The following is a 24,221-nucleotide window of genomic DNA, read 5'->3' as shown; positions in this document are numbered from 1 at the left end:
GGGGGAGGGTTGGCCCATTCAGGGACAAGGGAGCGAATCTATGCGTGGAGCCAGAGGAAATGGGCGAGGTATTAAATGAACACTTTGCGTCAGTATTCACCAGAGAGAAGGATTTGATGGATGATGAGATACATTAAGGTAAACAAGTTGCCAGGACCTGATGGGATATACCCCTGAATACAGAGAGAGGTAAGGGAGGAAATTGCTCGGGCCTTGAGAGAAATCTTTGTATCCTCACTGGTTACAGGGGAGGTCGCAGATTGGAAAATAGCCAATGTTGTTCTTTTGTTTAAGAAGGGTAGCAAGAATAATCTGATAATTACAGGCCGGTGAGCCTTACATCAGTGGTAGGGAAATTATTGGAGAGGATTCTTCGAGACAAGATTTATTCCCACTTGGAAGTAACTGGACGTATTAGTTGGTTTGTGAAGGGGAGGTCGTATCTCATGAATTTGATTGAGTTTTTCGAGGAAGTGACAAAGATTGATTGATGACGGTAGGGCAGTGGATGTTGTTTACATGGACTTCAGTAAGGCCTTTGGACAAGGTCCCTTATAGCAGGCTGTTGCAGAAGATGAAGTCGCATGGGATTGGAGGTGAGCTGGCAAGGTGGATACAAAACTGGGCTCAGTCAAAGAAGACAGAGGGTAGCAGTGGAAGGGTGTATTTCTGAATGGAGGACTGTGACAAGTGGTGTTCCTCAGGGATCAGTACTGGGACTTTTGCTGTTTGTAATATATATGTATATGGTTTGGAGGAAAATGTAACTGATTTGATTAGTAAGTTTGTGGACGACACAAAGGTTGGTGGATTTGTGGATAGTGATGAGGATCATCAGAGGATACAGCAGGATATAGATCAGTTGGAGACTTGGGTGGAGAGATGGCAGATGAGTTTAATCCAGACAAATGTGAAGTAATGCACTTTGAAGGTCAGATAGGAAATATACAATAAATGGCAGAACCCTTAAGACTATTGATGGGCAAAGGGATCCAGGTGTACAGATACACAGGTCACTAAAAGTGGCAATGCAGTTGGAGAAGGTAGTCAAGAAGGCATACGGCATGCTTGCCTTCATCGACTGGGGCACTGAGCTTAAAAATTGGCAAGTCATGTTGCAGCTTTATAGAACCTTAGTTAGGCCACACTTGGAATATAGTGTTCAGTCCTGGTCACCACTATCAAAAGGATGTGGTGGCTTTGGAGAGGGTACAGAATAGATTTACCAGGATGTCGCCTGGTATGGAGGGCACTAACTATGAGGAGAGGTTGGAGAAACTTGGGTTGTTCTCATTGGAACGACAGAAGTTGAGAGGTGACTTGATAGAAGTCTACAAGATAAAGAGGGCATGGACAGAGTGGATAGTCAGAAGCTTTTTCCCAGGGTCGAAGGATCAATTACTAGAGGGCACAGGTTTAAAGTGCGAGGGACAAGGTTAAAGGAGGTGTATGAGGCAGATTTTTTTACACAGAGAGTAATGGGTGCCTGGAATTCGTTGCTTGGGGAGATAGTGGAACAGACACAGTAGTGACTTTTAAGGGTTGTCTTGACAAAGATGTGAATAGAATGGGAATAGAGGGATATGGTCCCCGGAAGGGTAGAGGGTTTTAGTTCAGTCGGGCAATATGGTTGGTGCAGGTTTGGAGGGCTGAAGGGCCTGTTCCTGTGCTGTAATTTTCTTTGTTCAAATCATTTATAAATACTGCGGATAACAGAGGTCGCAGAACTGATCCCTGTGGAACACTGGTCGTAACAATCTTCCATTCAGAGAAGCACCCCTCTTTTGCTACCCTCTGTTTTCTATGGCCAAACCATTTACCAGGGCTAATGCTGCTAATCTACGTATCTTTGGATACAAAGGAGTAATTTATGCCTTTGCTGGGAATAGCTGAGATCCCAGCTTTAATCGCTGTGGTAACTCACAAGTCACTGCCTGCCATTTGGAAAGAGACCCATTTATTTCTACTCTTTTTTTTCTGTGTGCCAACCTTTTTTTATCCATCTCAATACACTATCCCCAATCCCACATGCTTTATTTTCCATGCTAGTCTTTTATGTGGGACTTAGTCAAAAGCCTTCTGAAGGTCCAACTAGCTCCCCTTCATCAACTCTACAAGTTACATCCTCAAAGAATTCCAGTAGATTTGTCAAGCATGATTTGCAGGATTCAAACACTGCAATGCAGTTCTGAGGGAAAGCTGTGCTATCAGCAGTGCTATGTTTCAGATGGGATATTGAACCAAAGCACTCAGCTTGATGCTAATAAACTGCTGAAGTTATTGTCCCTGCCAATATTTCTCATTTCACTATAAAATCATTGTCACGTTGGCTGTTTGTATGAGTTTGCTGGGTGCAACTTGTTTGATTGGCAGGAATAAATTGTGCTTAAATCAGTTTCCCTCAATCTGGATGGCCATAAAACATTAGATAGGTGTCATGGGTAGAGAGGTAGACTGGTGGTGTTGAGATGGCGGCGCGGGCTCGTTGGGCCGAAGGGCCTGTTTCCCGGGCTGATTTTGTTCTTTTGTTCTTTGTTGTCTTTCCAACATCACAATAGTAATAATACAAAAATACTCATGAGGTTGAAAGCACTTTGAGAATTACAAAAGGCACTATATAAATGTAGGTTTTTCTTTACTGAGTGTTTTCAGTTTACTCTCATAAGACTTGGGATATTAATTTAGATCATGGATGGCCTGACACTGATGGTGAAGTGTTTACAATTTCAATTTATGCTGCTGAAGGAATGTTAACATTTGATGTATTAACCAATGGTAACTAATAATAAAACAGTTCCTGCAGAGTGAAGCAGATAAGTAACTTGCCAACTCAATTCTAACCTGAGTGAGATCATCCAGCCATACTGTGTTATTTAGTTGGAGGGAAGTTGCTGATTTCTATTGGGTTGAGTAATTCCAGCATATATTGCACTCACCATTGACTTGTACCTGGGTCGTATTCAGTTTATGGAATTATTTAAGTCCAGTAAGAAGTCTCACAACACTAGGTTAAAGTCCAACAGGTTTATTTGGCACTAGCTTTTGGAGTCTACAGCCACATCATCATCAATGGAATGCTTTTATGGGAGAGGTGTCATTTTAATTTCGTTGGTAGAAGAGCTACATTGCCCAGCCCTCATAACTGAATATAAATCTTTAAATTATAGGCCTGTTGTCCTCAGCTTTATCTGTGGATTTTGCCACTTTCTAACCTCTTGAATGCCTCTGCGTATGTTTGAGCTGTCTAGTGTCTTACCAGCACCAGTCCTTTAGTGTGTAAGCATAGGCAGGGAGTGTTACCAAGCTAATCAAGTGAATAGTGAATGATTGCTGAACATGATTCTGTTCTCATGCAAGATCCGCAAATGTGCTGTTTATGGCAGGTCTTGTTCGATAGCCTTTTGTTTTAACTACTCCCCAAGCCAAGGGGTTGAGGTTAACTGGAGCTCCCTAATTGCTGCTGCAGTTGAATCCAGCTACTACAGGCAGACCAGAAATGAAACTGGTGTCTATTTAGACTTCACAGTGAGCCAATTCTGTTGTCATCAATAGCTACTTTTGCTCAAATACTGAAATGAAAAAAAAACCCATGATCTTTTGTAATAATCATTTGTAACTCATTTTGAGTTGTGAAAGATGTGAGATTAAAATAATACATGGATCACCATTATGTTAACAAAAACTCAAGTTGAACCTGACAACTAGGCTTGCATGCAGATTTAGAGTTACGATATTTTGTTATGTAAAAGGATAAGCAGACATTGAAGATTTTGGATTGAAGAATCAGAGGCAATTGAATTAATTTCTTTTTTTGTTTTTGACCAGGTAATGTGGGTATGCAATTTATGTCGTAAACAACAAGAAATTCTCACAAAATCAGGAGCGTGGTTCTTTGGAAGTGGGACATCACAGCTGCCCAATCAGGATGGAACACTGAGTGACACGGCAACAGGGGCTGGTTTTGATGCACCCAGGGAAAAGAAAGCAAGGCTGCAAGAGCGTTCACGATCCCAGACCCCTTTAAGTACGGCAGTAGCAACAAACGAGGCGACACCATCTGACAAGACTCGAGTGTCTGAACTTACTCGGCAAGAAATGGGTTTTGAACAAAAGCAATCTTCAGCAAGATCGAAGAGTGAACCTCCGAGAGACAGGTAAATTGAACACTTGAAAATCGACTTTTCTTTATGCTCGTATGATACCAAATCATGTTAAATGTTGCAACTGATCAGATGTTTCAAACCTTTGTCTCTCTATGTCAAATTGCTAGTCCTTAAAATATGTTTTTAACTTCCACTCTCTTCTTTGCCCTTCATTACAACCAAAATGTCTTCATCTTTATGAACTTCAAGGTTTGCCTTGAGATTTTAGACCATTTGCGAAGAGGAACATGACTTGAACTCGTGCAAATATGGGCTTTCAAAAATAAATAAAGCAATAGAAGAGAGAGTGGAGGGGGGGGAAGAGAGAAAGAGGTGGGGGGTGGGAGAGAGTGCGCAGAGGAGAAAGAGAAAGGGAGGGGGAGAGAGAGAGTGAGAGGGGGTAAAGAGAAAGAGCGAGGGGGCAGAGAGAGAGAGAGTGAGGGAGGGAGAGAGAGAGAGTGAGGGAGGGAGAGAGAGAGAGAGGGAGGGAGGGAGAGAGAGAGTGAGGGAGAGAGAGAGAGAGTGAGGGAGAGAGAGAGAGAGAGTGAGGGAGGGAGAGAGAGAGGGAGGGAGAGAGAGAGAGAGTGAGGGAGGGAGAGAGAGAGAGTGAGGGAGGGAGAGAGAGAGAGAGTGAGGGAGGGGGAGAGAGAGAGAGTGAGGGAGGGGGAGAGAGAGAGAGTGAGGGAGGGGGAGAGAGAGAGAGTGAGGGAGGGGGAGAGAGAGAGAGTGAGGGAGGGAGAGAGAGAGAGTGAGGGAGGGAGAGAGAGAGTGAGGGAGGGGGAGAGAGAGAGAGAGTGAGGGAGGGGGAGAGAGAGAGAGAGTGAGGGAGGGAGAGAGAGAGAGAGTGAGTGAGGGAGGGAGGGAGAGAGAGTGAGCGAGCGAGGGAGGGAGGGAGAGAGAGTGAGCGAGCGAGGGAGGGAGGGGGAGAGAGAGTGAGCGAGCGAGGGAGGGAGGGGGAGAGAGAGCGAGGGAGGGGGGGAGAGAGAGCGAGGGAGGGAGGGGGAGAGAGAGCGAGGGAGGGAGGGGGAGAGAGTGAACGAGCGAGGGAGGGGGGAGAGAGAGCGAGCGAGGGAGGAGGAGAGAGTGAGCGAGCGAGGGAGGGGGAGAGAGTGAGTGAACGAGGGAGGGGGGAGAGAGAGCGAGCGAGGGAGGGAGGGGGAGAGAGCGAGGGAGGGAGGGGGAGAGAGAGCGAGGGAGGGAGGGGGAGAGAGAGCGAGGGAGGGAGGGGGAGAGAGAGCGAGGGAGGGAGGGGGAGAGAGAGCGAGGGAGGGAGGGGGAGAGAGAGCGAGGGAGGGAGGGGGAGAGAGTGAACGAGCGAGGGAGGGGGAGAGAGAGAGCGAGCGAGGGAGGGGGAGAGAGTGAGCGAACGAGGGAGGGGGGAGAGACAGCGAGCGAGGGAGGGGGAGAGAGCAAGCGAGGGAGGGAGGGGGAGAGAGAGTGAGTGAGGGAGGGAGGGGGAGAGAGTGAGCGAGGGAGGGAGGGGGAGAGAGAGCGAGGGAGGGAGGGGGAGAGAGAGCGAGGGGGGGGGGGAGAGAGAGGGAGGGAGAGAGTGAACGAGCGAGGGAGGGAGGAGGAGAGAGTGAGCGAGCGAGGGAGGGGGAGAGCGTGAACGAGCAAGGGGGGAGAGAGAGTGAGCGAACGAGGGGGGGGAGAGAGCGAGCGAGGGAGGGGGAGAGAGTGAGCGAGCGAGGGAGGGGGAGAGAGCGAGCGAGGGAGGGGGGAGAGAGTGAGCGAGTGAGGGAGGGGGAGAGAGTGAGCGAGGGAGGGGGACAGAGAGTGAGCGTGTGAGTGAGGGGAGAGAGAGTGAGCGAGTGAGTGAGGGGAGGGTGAGTGAGCGAGTGAGTGAGGGGAGAGAGCGAGTGAGTGAGGAGAGAGTGAGCGAGTGAGGGGGAGAGTGAGCGGGAGAGTGAGCGAGTGAGTGAAGGGAGAGTGAGTGAGCGAGTGAGTGAGGGGAGAGTGAGTGAGTGAGGGGAGAGAGAGCGAGTGAGTGAGGGGAGAGAGAGTGAGCGAGTGAGTGAGGGGAGAGAGAGTGAGCGAGTGAGTGAGGGGAGAGAGTGAGTGAGGGGGGAGAGAGTGAGCAAGTGAGTGAGGAGAGAGTGAGCGAGTGAGGGGGGAGAGTGAGCGGGAGAGTGAGCGAGTGAGTGAAGGGAGAGTGAGTGAGTGAGGGGAGAGTGAGTGAGCGAGTGAGTGAGGGGAGAGAGTGAGTGAGGGGAGAGAGAGTGAGCGAGTGAGTGAGGGGAGAGAGTGAGTGAGGGGGGAGAGAGTGAGCAAGTGAGTGAGGAGAGAGTGAGCGAGTGAGGGGGGAGAGTGAGCGAATGTGAGGGGGAGAGAGAGAGCAGGGGGTAGAGGGAAAGAGAGAGAGAGCGGGGGGGGGAGAGAGCGAGAGCTAGAGCTAGTATACAGGTATGAGGACAAATGAAAAGTGGAGCTTTTTCAAGGAACAAATGCTGCATGTCCTTGATAATATGTCGCTGGCAGGAAGGGAGGGAACCATGGTTCACAAAGGACGTTGCATGTCTTGTCAAGAGGAAAAAGGAAGCATATGTAAGGATGAAAAAACTAGGTTCAGTTGGGTCGCTTGTGTGTTACAAGATAGCTAGGAATGAGTTAAAGAAAGGGCTTAGGAGAGCTAGGAGGGGGCATGAGAAGTCCTTGGTGGGTCAGATAAAAGAAAACCCCAAGGCTTTTTACTCTTATGTGAGAAATAAATGAATTACCAGGGTGAGATTAAGGCCAGTCAAGGATAGTAGTGGGAACTTGTGCATGGAGTCCGAAGAGATAGGTGAGGCATTGAATGAATACTTTTCTTCAGTGTTCACTAAGGAGAGGGGCCATGTTTTTGACGATGAGTGTGTGATACAGGCTGATAGGATGGTGGAGGTGGATGTTCTGAGGGAAGATATATTAGCAATTTTGAAAAACCTGAGGGTGGATAAGTCCCCTGGGCCAGATGGGATACGTCCTAGGGTACTTTGGGATGCAAGGTATGAGATTGTGGAGCCTTTAGCTTTGATCTTTGGATCCTCACTGTCCACAGGGATAGTGCCAGATGACTGGAGAGTGGCAAATGTTGTTCCTCTCTTCAAGAAAGGAGATAGAAATGACCCTGGTATTATAGGCCAGTTAGTCTTACTTCAGTTAATGGAAAGGGTCCTGAGAGATAGGATTTATGACCATTTGGAAAGATTCAGTTTAATCCGGGATAGCCAGCATGGTTTTGTGAGGGGTAAGTCCTGCCTGACAAATTTGATTGAATTCTTTGAGGAGGTAACTAAGTGTGCGGATGAAGGTAGAGCAGTTGATGTCGTATACATGGATTTTAGTAAGGCGTTTGATAAGGTTCTCCATGGTAGGCTCATGAAGAAGATAAGGAGGTATGGGGTAGAAGGAAATTTGGCCAATTGGATAAATAACTGGCTGTATCATAGAAGTCATGATGTGGGAATGCCGGCGTTGGACTGGCATAAACACAGTAAAAAGTCTGACAACACCAGGTTTTAGTCCAACCGATTTATTTGATAATACTCACAAACTTTCGTGGGGACTGCCTCTTCGTCAGGTGAATGGAGGGTTCTGGCCTCAGACAGAGCATATAAAGCACAGTTTAGAGATTACTGATTAGAATGCGAATCCTTACACCTAACCTGCTGTTCAAGACCTGAAGTGGCCGACAGTGTGAGTGGAAGGAGCACTGATCACAGGTTACAGAGATGTGTATTGTCTCCAGACAGTACAGTAAGTGAGGTTTTGCAAACCCAGGCAAGTCATGGGGGTTACAGATAGTGCGACATGAACCCAAGATCCCTGTTGAGACCGTCCTCATGTGTGCGGAACTTGGCTATCAGTCTCTGTTCAGCGACTCTGCGCATGAGGACATGAGGACGGTCTCAACAGGGATCTTGGGTTCATGTCGCACTATCTGTAACCCCCATGACTTGCCTGGGTTTGCAAAACCTCACTTACTGTACTGTCTGGAGACAATACACATCTCTGTAACCTGTGATCAGTGCTCCTTCCACTCACACTGTCGGCCACTTCAGGTCTTGAACAGCAGGTTAGGTGTAAGGATTCGCATTCTAATCAGTAATCTCTAAACTGTCTGTCTGTGCTTTATATGCTCTGTCTGAGGCCAGAACCCTCCATTCACCTGACGAAGAGGCAGTCCCCTCGAAAGCTTGTGAGTATTATCAAATAAATCGGTTGGACTAAAACCTGGTGTTGTCAGACTTTTTACTGTATCATAGAAAACAGAGGGTGGTAGTGGAGGGAAAATTTTCAGACTGGAGGCCAGTTACCAGCGGTGTACCACAGGGGTCAGTGCTGGGTCCTGTGCTTTTTGTGATTTTTATCAATGACTTGGAAAGGTGGGTTAGTAAATTTGCTGACGACACAAGATTGGTGGAGTAGTGGATGAGGTGGAGGGCTCTTGCAGGCTTCAAAGAGACATTGATAGGATGCAGAGCTGGGCCGAAAAGTGGCAGATGGAGTTTAACCCTGATATGTGTGAGGTGATTTATTTTGGGAGGACAAACTTGAATGCAGATTACAGGGTCAACGGCAGGGTTCTGAGGAATGTGGAGGAACAGAGAGATCTTGTGGTTCATATCCACAGATCTCTAAAGGTTGCCACTCAAGTGGATAGAGCTGTGAAGAAGGCTTATAGTGTGTTAGCATTTATTAACAGGGGGTTTGAGTTTAAGAGCCGTGGGGTTATGCTGCAACCACACCATACGCTGGAGAGACCACATTTGCAATATTGCGTTCAGTTCTGGTCACCACATTATAAGAAGGATGTGGAAGCAATGGAGAGAGTGCAGAGGAGATTTACCAGGATGCTGCCTGGTTTGGAGGGAAGATCTTATGAGGAAAGATTGAGGGTGCTGGAGTTTTTCTCTTTGGAGTGGAGGAGGATGAGAGACGACTTAATAGAGGTTTATAAGATGATGAGGGGGATAGATAGAGTGGGTGTGCAGAGACTATTTCCTCGGATGGATGTAACTGTTATTAGGGGGCATAACTGTAAGGTTTATGGTGGGAGATACAGGAAGGATGTCCGATGTAGATTCTTTACTCAGAGAGTGGTTGGGGTGTGGAATAGGCTGTCTGCTGTGATAGTGGAGTTGGACACTTTAGGCACTTTCAAGTGGTTATTGGATAGGCACATGGAGCACACCAGAATTATAAGGAGTGGGATAGCTTGATCTTGGGATTGGACGTAGCTGGGCACAACATTGAGCGCCAAAGGGCCTGTACTGTGCTGTAATGTTCTATGTTTCGAAAAATATACTATTTATGACTCAATTTATAGTGTTTGATTTCATATATCCAAAGTCAAAAGATGCGTAGGTTAGGTGAATTAGCCATGCTAAATTCCTCTTTAGTGTCCAAAGATGTGTAAGGTCAGGGGGATTAGTGAAATAAATGGGGTGGGCCTTGGTGAGATGCTCTATAGGAGAGTTGGTGCTAACTCGATGGGCTGAATGTCCTCCATCTGCACTGTTGGTTCTATCCCTTCGAGGAACTGTAATATTAATAGTTCTTGTAGACTAAACAAGATATGACAATGTAAACCTTAAAGATCAATTTTATCCCTGAGATTTTCTAACTCAGCTTCATTGATTCAAGAATACTAATTAATCATGAAACATAATTCAGTAGGATGTACTGTGAACACCAGAGAATGCACGAGGTTATTGTGTTTTTCAATCATTAAGGCACTGGAGGAGACAATATGGCACATTCAGTCTGTGCACATTTTCGAGAACCCTAACATCCTTTCAAAAATGTGATGACTAGAATTGTACATGATCCTACCCACCACTGCTGTTAAACTGACTGGTTTGGAGTTACTCGGGCTGTCGTTTCATCTTTTCGTCAATAGAGTGGTCCTTTGCCATTCTCCAATCCTACGCTACCTATGGGAACATCAGAAGGTTAAGACAAACATTTCCTCTATTTCCAACCCTATTTCTCTTAGTAACCTGCTATGCAAACCACCAAGAGCAGGTAACTTTCCAATTCTAACACCTGCCAACCTTTCCAACCTTCCCATATCAATTTTCATCTCATCCATTACCTCTACAATGTCTTTTTCTGATATGTTGTTAATATCATCTTTCTTTATAAATATTAATACAAAGCACTTAAACGTGTTCACTTTGCCCTGCGGTTGTAAACATATATCATCCTTTTATTCCCTACTAGAAACATACAAACTAAAAGCAGGAGTAAGCCTTTTGGTCCTTCGAGCCTGCACCGCCATCGCCATTCATTACGATCATAGGTAGTCGTCAGATTCAATGCCATGATCCCACTTTCCTCCCTCAGCCCATGATCCCTTTAACCACAAGAGCTATATCTAATTTCTTCTTGAAATCACACAACTTATTGACCTCAACTACTTTTTGCTGTAGTGAATTCCATACATTCATCACCCTCTGGATGAAGAAATTTTCCTCACCTCAGTTTTAAGAAATTTATCCCCGTCCTCAAATTATGATTCCTAGTTCTGGACTCCCCCTTCATTGGGAACATTCTTTTTGAATCTACTCTGTTTAATCATGTTGGAATTTTATAAGTTTCTATGATAAATTTCTACATTCCAGGGAATAAAATCCTAACCAACATGGTCTCTCCTCATATGACAAACCTACTATCCCAGGAATCAGACTGGTAAACCTTCGCTGTACTCCTTCTATAGCAAGGACATCCTTCCTCAGATAAGGACATCAAAACTGCACGTAATATTCCAGGTGTGGCCTCACCAAGGCTCTGTACAATTGAAGGATAATATCCCTATTCCTTTACTCAAATCCTCTTGCTATGAATACCAACATATCATTTGCTTTCTTTACTGCCTACTCTACTTGCGTGCTTACTTTGTGTTTATTTTAATTAAGAAAAGAGAACAAACCTTATTCTGAAGGAGACCATCAAGACACGATAAATTCAGACAGAGGTGAGATACATCAAGAAGTTTTAATGAAATGACAAGAGCTTGCAATTTCAGAGATTATAGATAGTGTGATTAACAAAGGAAGAACCATAGAGTCCTAGACCAAGACAGCACAGAAACAAACCCTTTGGTCCAAATGGTTCATGCTGACCATGGTGCCCTTCCAGTTCATCCCAGTTGCCCATGTTTGGCCCATATCCCTTCAAACCATTCCCATCCATGTTGTTATCCAAATGCTTTTAAAATGTTGCTATTGAACCTCCCTCAACTGTTTTCTCTGGTAACTCATTCCATGTACGCACCACCCTCTGCATGAAGAAATTGCCCCTCAAGTCCCTTTTAAATCTTTCCCCTCTCACCTTAAACCTTCAGTTTTCAATTCCCCTTCCCTGGGAAAAAGACTATGTATGTTCATTCTATCTGTGCCCCTCATAGTTTTATGCACCTCAATAAGGTCACCCTTAATTCTCCGAGGTTCCAAGGATTAAAGCCCTAGCTTGGCCAATCTCTCCCTATAACTCAGGCCCTCTAGTCCTAACAACATCCTCGTAAGTCGTCTTTGTGCTCTTTCCAGTTTATCAATGTCATTTCTGTAACAGGGTAACCAAAGCCATACAAAATACTCCAAGTGCGGCCTCACCAACAATTGATACAACTGGAAAATGATTGCCGAACTCCAATGCTCAGTGCCCTGACTGATGAAGGCCAGTGTTCTAAATGCCTTCTTCATGACCTTGTCTGTCTCTGACTCCACTTTTAACAAACTATGTTCTTGTACTCCGAAGTCCCTCCGTTCCTCAACACCCCCCAGAGCCTGCCCATTCATTGTACAAGTCTTACCTTAGTTTGACTTACCGAAATTCCACACCGTGCACTTATCTGCATTGAAATCCAATTGCCAGTCCTTGGTCTATTCCTGAACGGATCAAGATTCTCCTGTAATTTTTGATAACCTTCATTGCTATCAATGATACTTCCTAATTTAATATCATCCGCAAACTTACTAACCATGCTTGTACGTTCACATCCAAATCATTTATACAGATAATGAATAACAGGAGTCCCAACACCAACCCCTGAGGCACACCACTACTGACAGGTCTCCAGTCCGAGTAGCAACCATCGAGTGTCACCCTCTGCATCCTATCATAGAACCAATTTTGAATCCAATTAGCTAGCTCTCCATGGATCCGATGCAACCTAACCTTGCAGATTAGCCTGCCATGTGGTTAGCCTACCAATTGGTTGAAATTTCTCATAACTCTCTAAATTCTGGGAGAGTACCAGAAGATCGGAAAGCAACCAATGTGACACCCTTGTTCAAAAAGGAAGAAAGGCAGAAGGCAGGGAATTATAGGCCATTTAGTTTAACATTTATTATTGAAACATGGAAACACAGAAAATAGAAGCAAATGTAGGTCACTTGGCCCTTTGAGTTTGCTCCGCCATTCATTTTGATCATCAAGTTCAGTATCTGATCCTGCCTTTCCCCACCCCACATTTCCTTTAATCCCTTTAGCCTCAACAGCTATATCCAATTTCTTCTTGAAATCACACAATGTTTTGACCTCAACTACTTTCCGGAGTAGTGTGTTCCACGTATTTACCACTCTCTCCTCATCTTGGTCCTAAAAGATTGACCTCTTATCTTCAAACCAAGATGCCTAATTCTGGATTTCCCACCATTGGGAACATCTTTTCTGAATCTACCCTTTCTAATCCTGTTAGAATTTTATGAGTTTTTATGAAATCTTCTCTCATTCATCTGAACTCCAATGAATGTAATCCTAACTGACTTAGTCTCTACTCATATGACAGACCTGCCATCCCAGGAATCAGCCTGGTAAACCTTTGCTGCACTCCTTCCTCTACAGCCAAAATATCCTTCCTCAAATAGGGACATCAAAACTGCAAACAGTACTCCAGGTGTGGCCTCACCAACGCCCTTACAATCCTTATTCCTATACTCAAATCCTTATGCTATCGAGCCAACATTTGCTTTATTTAACTACCTGCTATACCTGTGCACTTATTTTCAGCAGCTGTTGCATGAAGACATCAAGGTCTCTCTGAATATCTACCTCCCTCAGTTTACATCAATTCAAATGATAATCTGCCTTCCTATTATTGCTAACCAAGTGGATGATGTCAGATTTATCCACATTATACTGCATCTACAATACTCTACTTGGAGTTCAGTAAGACTTCTGACAAAGTCCCACATTGGAGACTGATCAAAAAAAGTAAGAGCCCATTAGATCCAAGGCAATTTGACAAATTGGATCCAAAATTGACTCTGGCTGGAGGCAGAGTGTTTTGTTCAAAGACTGTTTTTGTGATTGGAAGCCTGGTCCAGTAATGTACTGCAGGTATCAGTACTGAGTCCCTTGTTGCATGTAATAAACATTGGTCCTTTAGAGGATGAGAAGGGGGATGTAATAACTGGAAATGAGAAAATGGCTGAGGCATTGAACAGGTATCTTGTGTCGGTCTTCACAGTGGAAGACACAAATAACATGCTAAAAATTGGTGACAGGAAGGCTATGACAGGTGAGGATCTACAAGCTATTATTATCATGAAAGAGGTGTTGTTGGGCAAGCTAATGGGGCTAAAGGTAGACAAGTCTTCTGATCCTGATGGAATGCATCCCAGGGTACTAAAAGAGATGGTGGGAAAAATAGCAAATGCAAATTCGCTGGACTCTAGGGTGGTTCCCACGGATTGGAAAACAGCAAATGTGATGCCATTGTTTAAAAAAAGAGGTAGACAAAGACAGGTTAGCTTGACTTCTGTAGTAGGGAAAATGCTTGAATCCATAAATAGTGAGACTCTGGATATAAATTGAACCATTGGTAAGATGCAGCACGAGTTCAGGAAGGGAAGGTCATGTTTGACTAATTTGGTGGAATTCTTTAAGAACATTACACGTCCAGTGGACAGTGGGGAACCTGTGAATATGGCGTATCTGGATTTCCAGAAGGAGTTCGACAAGGTGCCACACCAAAGATTGCTACATAAGATAAAGGTGCACAGTGTTAGAAGTAACGTATTAGCATGGATAGAGGATTGGTTAACTAACAGAAAGCAGGGTAAATGGGTGTTTTTCTGGTTGGCGATCAGTGACTAATGATGTGTTGGGACCGCAATTGTTTATGATTTACATAGATAATTTGGAGTTGAGGACCAAGTATAGTGTGTCAAAATTCGCAGATGACACTAAGATGAGTGGCGGAGCAAAGTATGCAGAGGATGCTGAAAGTTTGCAAAGGGATATATATATAATCTAAGTGAGTGGGCGAGGGTCTGGAAGATGGAGTACAATGTTAGTAAATGTGAGGCCATCCATTTTGGTAGGAATAACAGCAAAATGGACTACTATTTAAATGGTACAAAATTGCAACATGCTGCTGTGCAGAGGGAGCTGGGTGTCCTTTTGCAGGAATTTCAAAGACCAGGTGCAGCAGGTAATTAAGAAGGCAAATGGAATTTTGTCCTTCATTGCTAGAGGGATGGAGTTTAAAAACAGCAAGGTTATGTAACAGCTGTATAAAGTGCTGGTAAGACCACACCTGGAGTACTGTGTACAGTTTTGCTCTCCTTACTTGAGAAAGGATGTACTGGCACTGGAGGGGGTGCAAAGGAGGTTCACTAGGTTGATTGTGGAGTTGAGAGGGTTGGCTTCTGAGGAGAGACTGAGTAGACTGGAGCTATACTCATTGGAATTCAGAAGAATGAGAGGAGATCTTACAGAAACATATAAGGTTTTGAAGGGAATAGATAAGATAGAAGCTGGGAAGTTGTTTCCTGTAGCGGGTGAATCTAGAACTAGGGGACATAGCCTCAAAATAAGAGGAAGCAGATTTAGGACCGAGTTGGGGAGGAACTTTTTCACAGAAAGGATTGTGAATCTGTGGAATCCCCTGCCTAGTGAGGCAGTTGAGGCTATCTCATTGAATGTTTTTAAGGCAAGGATAGATACATTTTTGAACAGCAAAGGAATTAAGGGTTATGGTGAGTGGGTGGATAAGTGGAACTGAGTCGATGAAAAGATCAGCCATGGTCTTACTGAATGGCAGAGCAGGCTCGAGGGGCCAAATAGCCTACTCCTGCTCCTAGTTCTTATGTTCTTATGATCCAGCAGAGGAGGTGGCACAATGGTATACCATCAGGAGGAGTTTCCTTGGGAATCCTTAACATCGTCTCCAGACCACAAGAAGTCTTTAGGGCATCAGATCAAACATGGACAAGTAAATCTCCTGCTGATTACCATGCACTGTTCCCCCTCAGCTGAAGAATCAGTACTCCTCCATGTTGAACACCACCTAAAGGAAGTACAAAAGATTGCAAGAGCACATGTTGTATTCTGGGTGGGGGACTTCAATATCCATTACCAAGAATGGCTTGGTAATACAACCACAGACCAAGCTGGCCTGGCCTTGAAGACCTAAAAACCATAGCTGCTAAACTGAGACTACGGCAGGTGGTGAGTGAATCAACAAGAGGGAAAATCATACTTCATAAGTTCATAAGATATAGGAGCATTGGAAATGTAACTTGTTTCAAACAGACCATAAACTATATTTTGCCAAGCTTATTGTCCCTGAGCCACAGTTGATGTTTAATGTGTTGAATTTGTGGAAACAGCCCATCAAACACTGAGTCCTGCTCAGGATAAACCTCAACAAAAGCCTTTCTTTCCAAACCCACATATCAGAAGGAGGCGGATGATGTACTCTTCCACACTGCAGGCACCATGACAGCCATTGTCAGGGATCCTTGGGTACCAGTAACCTTAGGCACACTTAGTCGGCTCTCAATGCAAACAGGGCTGGCCACTATGCATTCAATTTAATTACTTGTGCACAAGGAGAACTCCCCTCCCTCCATCATATGGCTGGAGTAGTTCTGCCGTTACAGAGAAACAACTCAGCAGTTACAGTCAATTACAGCAAACCAGGAAGGAGAGATTTTTCACATCTTTCATTGACATACATATTTGCCAATCAAATCCTGGCTTTTACCTTTCTCATTCAATGAAAAATTCGCTTCTGCTAATCCTTCATTTGCATAGCATTTCTCCATATCTTGCCTTTGGTATTTGTTATGGAAAATATCTGGTCTTGTTCGCCCTCTGATGAAGGTCAAAAAGCAGAATGTTTTGATGTGTAGGCAAGGAAAAGATTAGACTAAAGCGGACAGGCTCCCTTGAAGGTCTGCAACTAATAACATTCTCTCAAGCTGTTTTAGAGAAGACATGATTTTTTTCTAATCTGAGCATTTTAACTTCCACACCATGTGTGGAAAGATTAAGACTCCAAGTGTGTCGGAAGGATCCGACACACAAGCCAGGCTATATCTTGGTGCTGTTTAGAAGTTATAGCAATAAAGTGTTCTGCCAAATGACCTTCACAGTCTGCTCAGAGAATCATGTGGCAGAAACCATCGTCCCATTTTTCTGCACAGTCTGGAGGATGTTGTGTGTGCACCACTGCCTGATAGACTTGTGGTGAATGGTGTTTTCTGTCTAAACATTTCTACAAGGGACAGGTGGTACAGCACAGTCCAGCTGGATGAAGCATTCTGTGTCAGCATGGCTAGACCCATCCTTCACAACACCAGGGACAGGTAGAAACTCATTATGAAATGACACTTGGTGTTTGTGTATCAAGGATCTGTGCACAGCTTGTTACAACCACACACAAAGATGGCCATTGGGGTGAGGGTGATGTTGGGTGCATTTCCCTCTTATTTAGAGATTTGCATTTAAAATTTAAATTTAGAGATTTAGAGTTGTGTCCCTGTGAACACAATCCATTTGCAATCTCCAGACAAAGTGGAAATGGCTCAGGTAATTGTCAGAGCCGATGTAGAGTATGGGGTAGACCTGTACCCAGAGTGCTTCATATCTGATGACCAGGTTCTGAATGGCAATGGAGAAGGAAGGTTGCACATTTTTATTTTTCCATGGCTACATGCTACTTGCAGTTTTTTTTTGTGCGCATCCCACCCGTCTGAACCATGTCCTCAGCACTTTCAGGCAGGCTGACCTGACCATGAAGGGGATAGAGGATCAATTGACCCAGTTCCCCAAGAGCATGACCTCGTCCTTTGCAATTTAGCTGGCCAGGCCAGTCATCAACCTGCACAGTGACAGTAAGTCCAAGTAGAAGACAGTGATGTTGTGATTACTGAGGACTCAAGAAGTGGGCTCCTGCAAGGTAATTGAGATCTGATAGGATTGAGTGTTCTAGACTTCACTGAATACAAACCAAGGTGATTATTGCCCAATTTCCCAACTCTGGGTACATAGGAGCAGAGAAATATCATTTACCCCACAAACCTGCTTCCTTAAACGATACCTTACTTGATTCCAAGTTAATTTTAGCTTTCTTCTAATTTAACATCAGATTTCTGTTGGTGATGTTTTATGGTTTTTGCCTGCTGATTAGACAACCAATCAGAATCCCGGATTGCCTTACCCAATCAGACACCTCAGGCTATCAACAGTGGAATTTTTCTGGGATTGAGGACCCTAACCACCGAGAGATGATAGCCAATCAGAAACCACAGCTCTTTATTTAGCAGCGTCACAAGCTCTGTGGCAGCTGCTGCAGAAAATACACCCACCAGAGGACCAGGATTCTGATCAGTCCAAGTGGTGGGAGGGAATTCACAGAGTGACAGTACAGGAGAGGGGGAAAGATCAACAGCAAAGGTACTGTGTGGCTCTCAGCGGGCCATCTTCTCAGGAAAAGGGCCTGCTGTCAAGACCTTTGATCTGGCACCAAGTGCTTTGAAGGAGGGAGGCTAGCTTACAAGATGAGAAGCAGGCTGCAATGGTTTTCTTGCCATGCCTAACATCTGATGAGGCCTGTAAGTGGTCATTAATTGGCCACTGAAGGGTCACCAAGGGTCAGTTGGTGGCAGGTCTGGATTTCTGACATCAAGCCATCCTGCCCTGAATTAAATTTTGGTGAAATAAGGTTAAATCCCCTCACGACCTCCATGAGTGAGACTATAAAATTCTGCCATCCTGGTTGGTTCTGCCTTGAATTGTTAGATTTTACATTAGGTAAGGTATGTCAACTTACATGTGCTATTGCTACAGAGAAATCTATGAACCTTGTTCATTTCAGATTTATTTTATAGATTTTTAAATGTGAACTTGACTTGGTTTCTCACATTCATACTGTTATTTCATGATTTTGCATCTGTCAGCACCAGCTACCTTTACTTGCTAATATTCTTTCCTTTGCCTTTTAACATCTCAATTTTATTGAAATCTTCAACTAAAATATTGGATGCAAAATAGTTACATGTTAATAATGATTCTCTTTGTAGGAAGAAAAGTTCATCAGTTTCAGAACTGAATGGAAAAGGACAGAAAGGTGAAAGGAAATTTGTACCAAAGGCATCCCTTCAGCAAGGTGAGAGGTTAGCTGATGAAAGGGCTCATAGAGAACGGCGAGAAAGCCGACGTTTAGAGAAAGGTCGTTCACAGGGCTATCAGGATATGGTTGAAAAATCAGAAGTTGACAAAGTTGCAGATGAGGAAAAACAAAGGACTGAAGAGGATTATCAGAATCTGTACAAAAGTGACCCTAACCTTGCAAGATATCCTGTTAAACCCCAGCCTGAGGAACAACAGATGCGCATTCATGCTAAAGTGTCTAGAGCACGGCATGAAAGAAGGCATAGCGATGTCTCCATGCCTCACACCGAGGTTGAGGAAGGTCAGGTGACAGAAGACCTATCGTCAAGAAGGACTCGGCAACAGGGGGTACAAGAGCGGAAGTCCCCTGTTGAAAAAGCTGCAGATGTGCAAATGGCTGTTTCTAGGCAGCAGCATTTGAGCAGTCAAAGCCCACCAACATCTAGACGGAGCCCAGAACACTTAGAAGTAAAGGATTACGACAATTACCAAAAGCACCTGGATCCTAGTTCTGCTGCAGTTCGAACAAAGCGAGAGAGAAATGAAACGATGCTACGGAATGATTCGCTTAGTTCTGACCAGTCAGAATCCATCAGACCGCCTCCACCAAAACCGCATCGAATGAAAAAAGTTGGAAAGAAAAGACAAATGTCAGTCAGTAGTTCTGAGGAAGAGGGGGCATCAACACCAGAATATACCAGCTGTGAAGATGTGGAAATTGAAAGCGAAAGTGTCAGTGAGAAGGGTAAGCACTATAATTTTCTACTATATTAACAATGCCTCTCTCTGAATATAGATGTGATTTAAACGCATTTTAATAAACTGGGATACATACATTGGGAAATCACTGGGAGAGATGCACACTATGGAAAAACTGGGACAGACAGACTGTGAAAACATTAGGAAAGGCACTCTAGGAGAACATTGGGAAGGACACACTGGGGAAAACACTGGGACTGACACACTGTGGAAAGCACTGGGACACAGCTTGGGACTACACACTAAGAAAACACATCTATAGACATATTAGGGTAGACATGCTGGGGAAAAAAAGATGCACTGGGACAAATACACTAGAAAGACCATGGGAATGAAACATTAGAAAGCACAGGGACAGACTCCTGGGGAAAACACTGGGTCATATACACTGAGATCATCACACTGGGAAAATCACTGGGATAGGCACAAGGAGAGACAGACGCATTAGAAAAATAGTGGGGATGTAGGAGTACACTGAAAAGGGAAATCAGGAGGGCAAAAGGGGGACATGAGATAGCTTTGGCAGATAAAGTAAAGGAAAATCCAAAGAGATTCTGCAAGTATATTAAGGGCAAAAGAATAACTAGGGAGTGAATAGGGCCCCATAAAGATCAAAAAGGTCATCTATATGTGGAGCCACAAGAGATGAATGAGATCTTAAATGAATATTTCTCATCAGTATTTACTGTGGAGAAAGACATGGAAGCTATGGAACTCAGGGAAGTAAATAATGATGTCTTGAAAAGCTTCCACATTATAGAAGAGGTGGTGTTGGAATTCTTAAAATGCATAAAGATTGATAAAGCCCCGAGACCTGACCAAATGTATCCCAGGACATTGTGGGAAGCTAGGGAAGAAGTTGTGAGGCCTCCAGCAGAGATATTTGTATCATTGACAGCCACAGGTGAGATGCAGGAAGACTAGAGGGAAGCAAATGCTATGCTGTTATTTAAGGAAGGGTTTTCTGATCGGCAGTCAAGCAGGAACTTGGAATGTATTATCTCCAGATTTGCAGATGATACAGTGTTGTGTGGGAGGGTGAACTGAGTGAAGGATGCAGAGGTGCTTCAGTTTAATTTGGATAGTTGAGTATGTGGACATATGCATGGTAGATGCAGTGTTAAATGGATAAATGTGAGGTTATCCACTTTGGTAGGAAGACAGATTTTTACTTGAATGGATGTAAATTGAGAGAAGTGGTTACTCAGCAAGACTGTGGAGTCCTTGTGCATCAGTCACTGAAATTAGGCATTTGTGTAACAGACAATAAAGAAGACAAATGGTATTTTGGCCTTCATAGCAAGAAGATTTGAGTGTCTGCAGTTGTATTGGTCATTGGTGAGGCTACACCTGGAGTATTGTGTTTAGTTTTGGTGTCCTTATCTGAGGAAGAATACCCTTGCTATAGAAGGAGTACAGAGAAAGTTTAGCAGACTGATCCCTGGACTGGCAGGTCTGTCATATGAGGAGACACTAAATTGGTTAGGATTATATTCACAGGAGTTTCGAATGGTGAGAGGAAATCTTACAGAAACTTACAAAATTCTAATAGAGTAGACAGAGTAGATTCAAAAATAATGTTCCCAACGGTGAGGGATTCTAGAACTAAGGGTCAGAATCTGAGGATAAGGGGGTAACTAGAATATAACTAGGGATAATTAGAACAGAGGTGTGGCGAAATTTCTTTGCCCAGCGGGTGGTGAATGGCCAAAATGCCTGATTTCTTGAGGCAAAAGGGATCAAGGGATTTGCAGGAAAAGGGGGATCAAGACATTGAATTCAACGATCAGCTATGATCAAAATGCATGATGGAGCAGGCTCGAAGGGCCAAATGGCCTACTCCTGCTTCTAGTTTCTATGTTTCTAAAGGTGGCAGGGAGAAGCTAGGGAACTACAGACCGGTGAGCTTAACATCAGTGGTGGGTAAGTTGATGGATGGGATTCTGAGAGACAGGATCGAAGGCAAATACTGATTAGGGATAGCCAACACATTGATAGAGTATTTTGAAGGAGTGACCAAGAAAATAGATGAGGGCAATGCTGTAGGTGTTGTCTATATGGACATTAACAAGGCCTTCAACAAGGTATCACATGGTGGATTGTTAAGGTTGGAACATATGGGATCCAGGGAGAACTACCCAATTGGATAGAACAGCGAATCATACAGCGCAGAAGAGGCCCTTCAGCTCATCATGTCCGCACAGACACATCAGAAACACCTGAACTCCCACCAATCCCAAATGCCAGCACTTGGCCCATAACCCTGAATGTTATGATGTGCTTTTCCGGGTACTTTTTAAAGGATGTGAGGCAACCCGCCTCTACCACCCTTCCAGGCAGCTCATTCCAGACTGTCACCACCGTCTGGGTAACAAAGTGTTTTTCCTCACATCTCCCCTAAACCTCCTGCCCCACACCTTGAACCTATGTCCCCTTGTGACTGACCCTTCAAGTAAGCGGAACAGATGGCCCTTACCCACTTTGTCCACATCCCTCATAATCTTGTACACCTTGATCAGGTCACCCCTCAAGTCTTCTCCACTCCAACGAAAACGGTGCTGCCCATATTGTACACAGTTCTGGTCACCACACTACCATAAGGACATGGAAGCTTTGGAGAGAGTGCAAAGAAAGTTCACCAGGATGTTGCCTGGTCTCGAGGGTGTTGACTATGAAGAGAGGTTGAATAAACAAGGATCGTTTTCACTGGAAAGTTGGAGGTTTAGGGGAGACCCGACAGAGAGACATATTCAGAATGGATAGTCAAAGGCTTTTTTCCAGGAAGGAAATGTCAATTACAAGAGGGCACAGGTTCAGGGTGAGAGAGGGAAAATTTAAGGGAGATGTGAGGAGGAAAGTTTAAATGAGATGTGCGGCAGAAGTTTTTCATGCCGAGCAGTGGGTGCCTGGAATATGCTGCCAGAGGAGGTGGTGGAAGCAGGCACATTAGCAACATTTAAGAGGCATCCGGATGGCAACATTGTTAAGATGGTAATAGAGGGATACAGACCGAGTAAGGGCAGATGGAATTTTTAATTTAGCTCAGGCAAAGTGGTTGGTACAGGCTAGGAGGTCTGAAGGGCCTTTTGTTATACTGTACTTTGTTTGAAAAAAGATTGGGACAGACCCACTGGGGAAAACACTGAGACAAATATACTGGGATAGGCACTCGGGAAACAAATGGGGGGGGACACAGCTGAGAAAATATTGGGACACACTGGGGAAAACACTGGGACACGTGCACTGGGGGAAACACTGGGACACGTGCACTGGGGGAAACACTGGGACACGTGCACTGGGGGAAACACTGGGACACGTGCACTGGAGGAAACACTGGGACACGTGCACTGGGGGAAACACTGGGACACGTGCACTGGGGGAAACACTGGGACACGTGCACTGGGGGAAACGCTGGGACACGTGCACTGGGGGAAACGCTGGGACACGTGCACTGGGGGAAACGCTGGGACACGTGCACTGGGGGAAACGCTGGGACACGTGCACTGGGGGAAACGCTGGGACACGTGCACTGGGGGAAACGCTGGGACACGTGCACTGGGGGAAACGCTGGGACACGTGCACTGGGGGAAACGCTGGGACACGTGCACTGGGGGAAACGCTGGGACACGTGCACTGGGGGAAACGCTGGGACACGTGCACTGGGGGAAACGCTGGGACACGTGCACTGGGGGAAACGCTGGGACACGTGCACTGGGGGAAACACTGGGACACGTGCACTGGGGGAAACGCTGGGACACATGCACTGGGGGAAACGCTGGGACACATACATGTGGGAATCACATTCCTGACAAATGTAAGGTAATGCATTTTGGAAGGTCTAATACAGATAGAAAATATACAGTAAATGGCAAAACCATTAAGAGTATTGATAGGCAAAGGGCTTGGGGTACAGATACACAGGTCACTGAAAGTGGCAATGCAGGTGGAGAAGGTAGTCAAGAAGGTATACTGCATGCTTGCCTTCATCAGCCAGGGCATTGAGTTTAAAAATTGGCAAGCCATGTTGCAGCTTTATAGACCCTTAATAAGGATGCACTTGGAATATAGTGTTCAATTCTGGTCACTACACTTCCAGAAAGATGTGGAGGCTTTGGAGAGGGTACAGAAAAGATTTACCAGGATGTTGCCTGATATGGAAGGCATTAGCAATGAGGAAAGATTGGAGAAACTTGGTTTGTTCACACTGGAACAACAAGGCTGAGGGGTGACCTGATACAAGTCTACAAGATTATGAGGAGCATGGATAGAATGGATATTCAGAAGCTTTTTCCCAGGATGGAAGAGTCAATTACTAGGGAGCATAGTTTAAGGTGCAAGGGGCAAGGTTTAAAGGAGATGTATGAGATTTACACAGTGGGTGCCTGGAACTCGCTGCAGAGGGAGGTAGCAGAAGCAGATTCGATAAGTGAGTTTTAAGGGGTATCTGGACGAATACATGAATTTGATTGGAATAGAGGGATTTGGTCCCTGGAACGGTAGGGGTTTTTAGTTCAGTCAGGCAGCACGTTCAGTGCAATCTTGGAAGGCCGAAGGGCCTGTTCCTTTGCTGTAATTTTTTTGTTCACTGGGACACGCACTGGGGAAACACTGGGACACACACTCTGGGGAAAACGCTGAGACACGCACTGGGGAAAAAGCTGGGACGCAAGTACAGGGAAAACATTGGGACACAAGCATTGTGGAAAACATTGGGACACATGGACTGGGAAAACATGAGCACACGTGGGAAACACTGGGACACGTGCACTGGGGAAACACTGGGACACGTGCACTGGGGAAACACTGGGACACGTGCACTGGGGAAACACTGGAAGAAGTCTCACAAGACCAGGTTAAAATCCAACAGGTTGATTTGGTAGCACAAGCCACAAGTTTTCAGAGCACTGCCCCTTCATCAGGTGAGTGGGAGTT

At 45.0% G+C, this 24,221-nt stretch overlaps 1 protein-coding gene across 23 annotated transcripts in view; it reads left to right on the top strand.

Moving 5' to 3' along the window:
* Window positions 1-24,221, top strand: part of LOC145344815 (regulating synaptic membrane exocytosis protein 1-like) — a 743,305-nt gene that overhangs the window by 352,781 nt on the left and 366,303 nt on the right. For all 23 annotated transcript variants that reach the window (XM_080191997.1, XM_080192005.1, XM_080191995.1 and 20 more), the window contains 2 exons: window positions 3,826-4,154; window positions 18,440-19,275. In XM_080191997.1, coding sequence (XP_080048123.1) covers window positions 3,826-4,154; window positions 18,440-19,275 — 1,165 coding nt within the window. The remainder of the gene's footprint in view (window positions 1-3,825; window positions 4,155-18,439; window positions 19,276-24,221) is intronic.

The sequence above is a fragment of the Carcharhinus amblyrhynchos genome, chromosome 7 (genome assembly GCF_965287045.1).
Source record: "Carcharhinus amblyrhynchos chromosome 7, sCarAmb.v2.hapA, whole genome shotgun sequence".
Classification (NCBI taxonomy): domain Eukaryota; kingdom Metazoa; phylum Chordata; class Chondrichthyes; order Carcharhiniformes; family Carcharhinidae; genus Carcharhinus; species Carcharhinus amblyrhynchos.
This window is presented reverse-complemented; position numbering and strand designations above follow the sequence as displayed.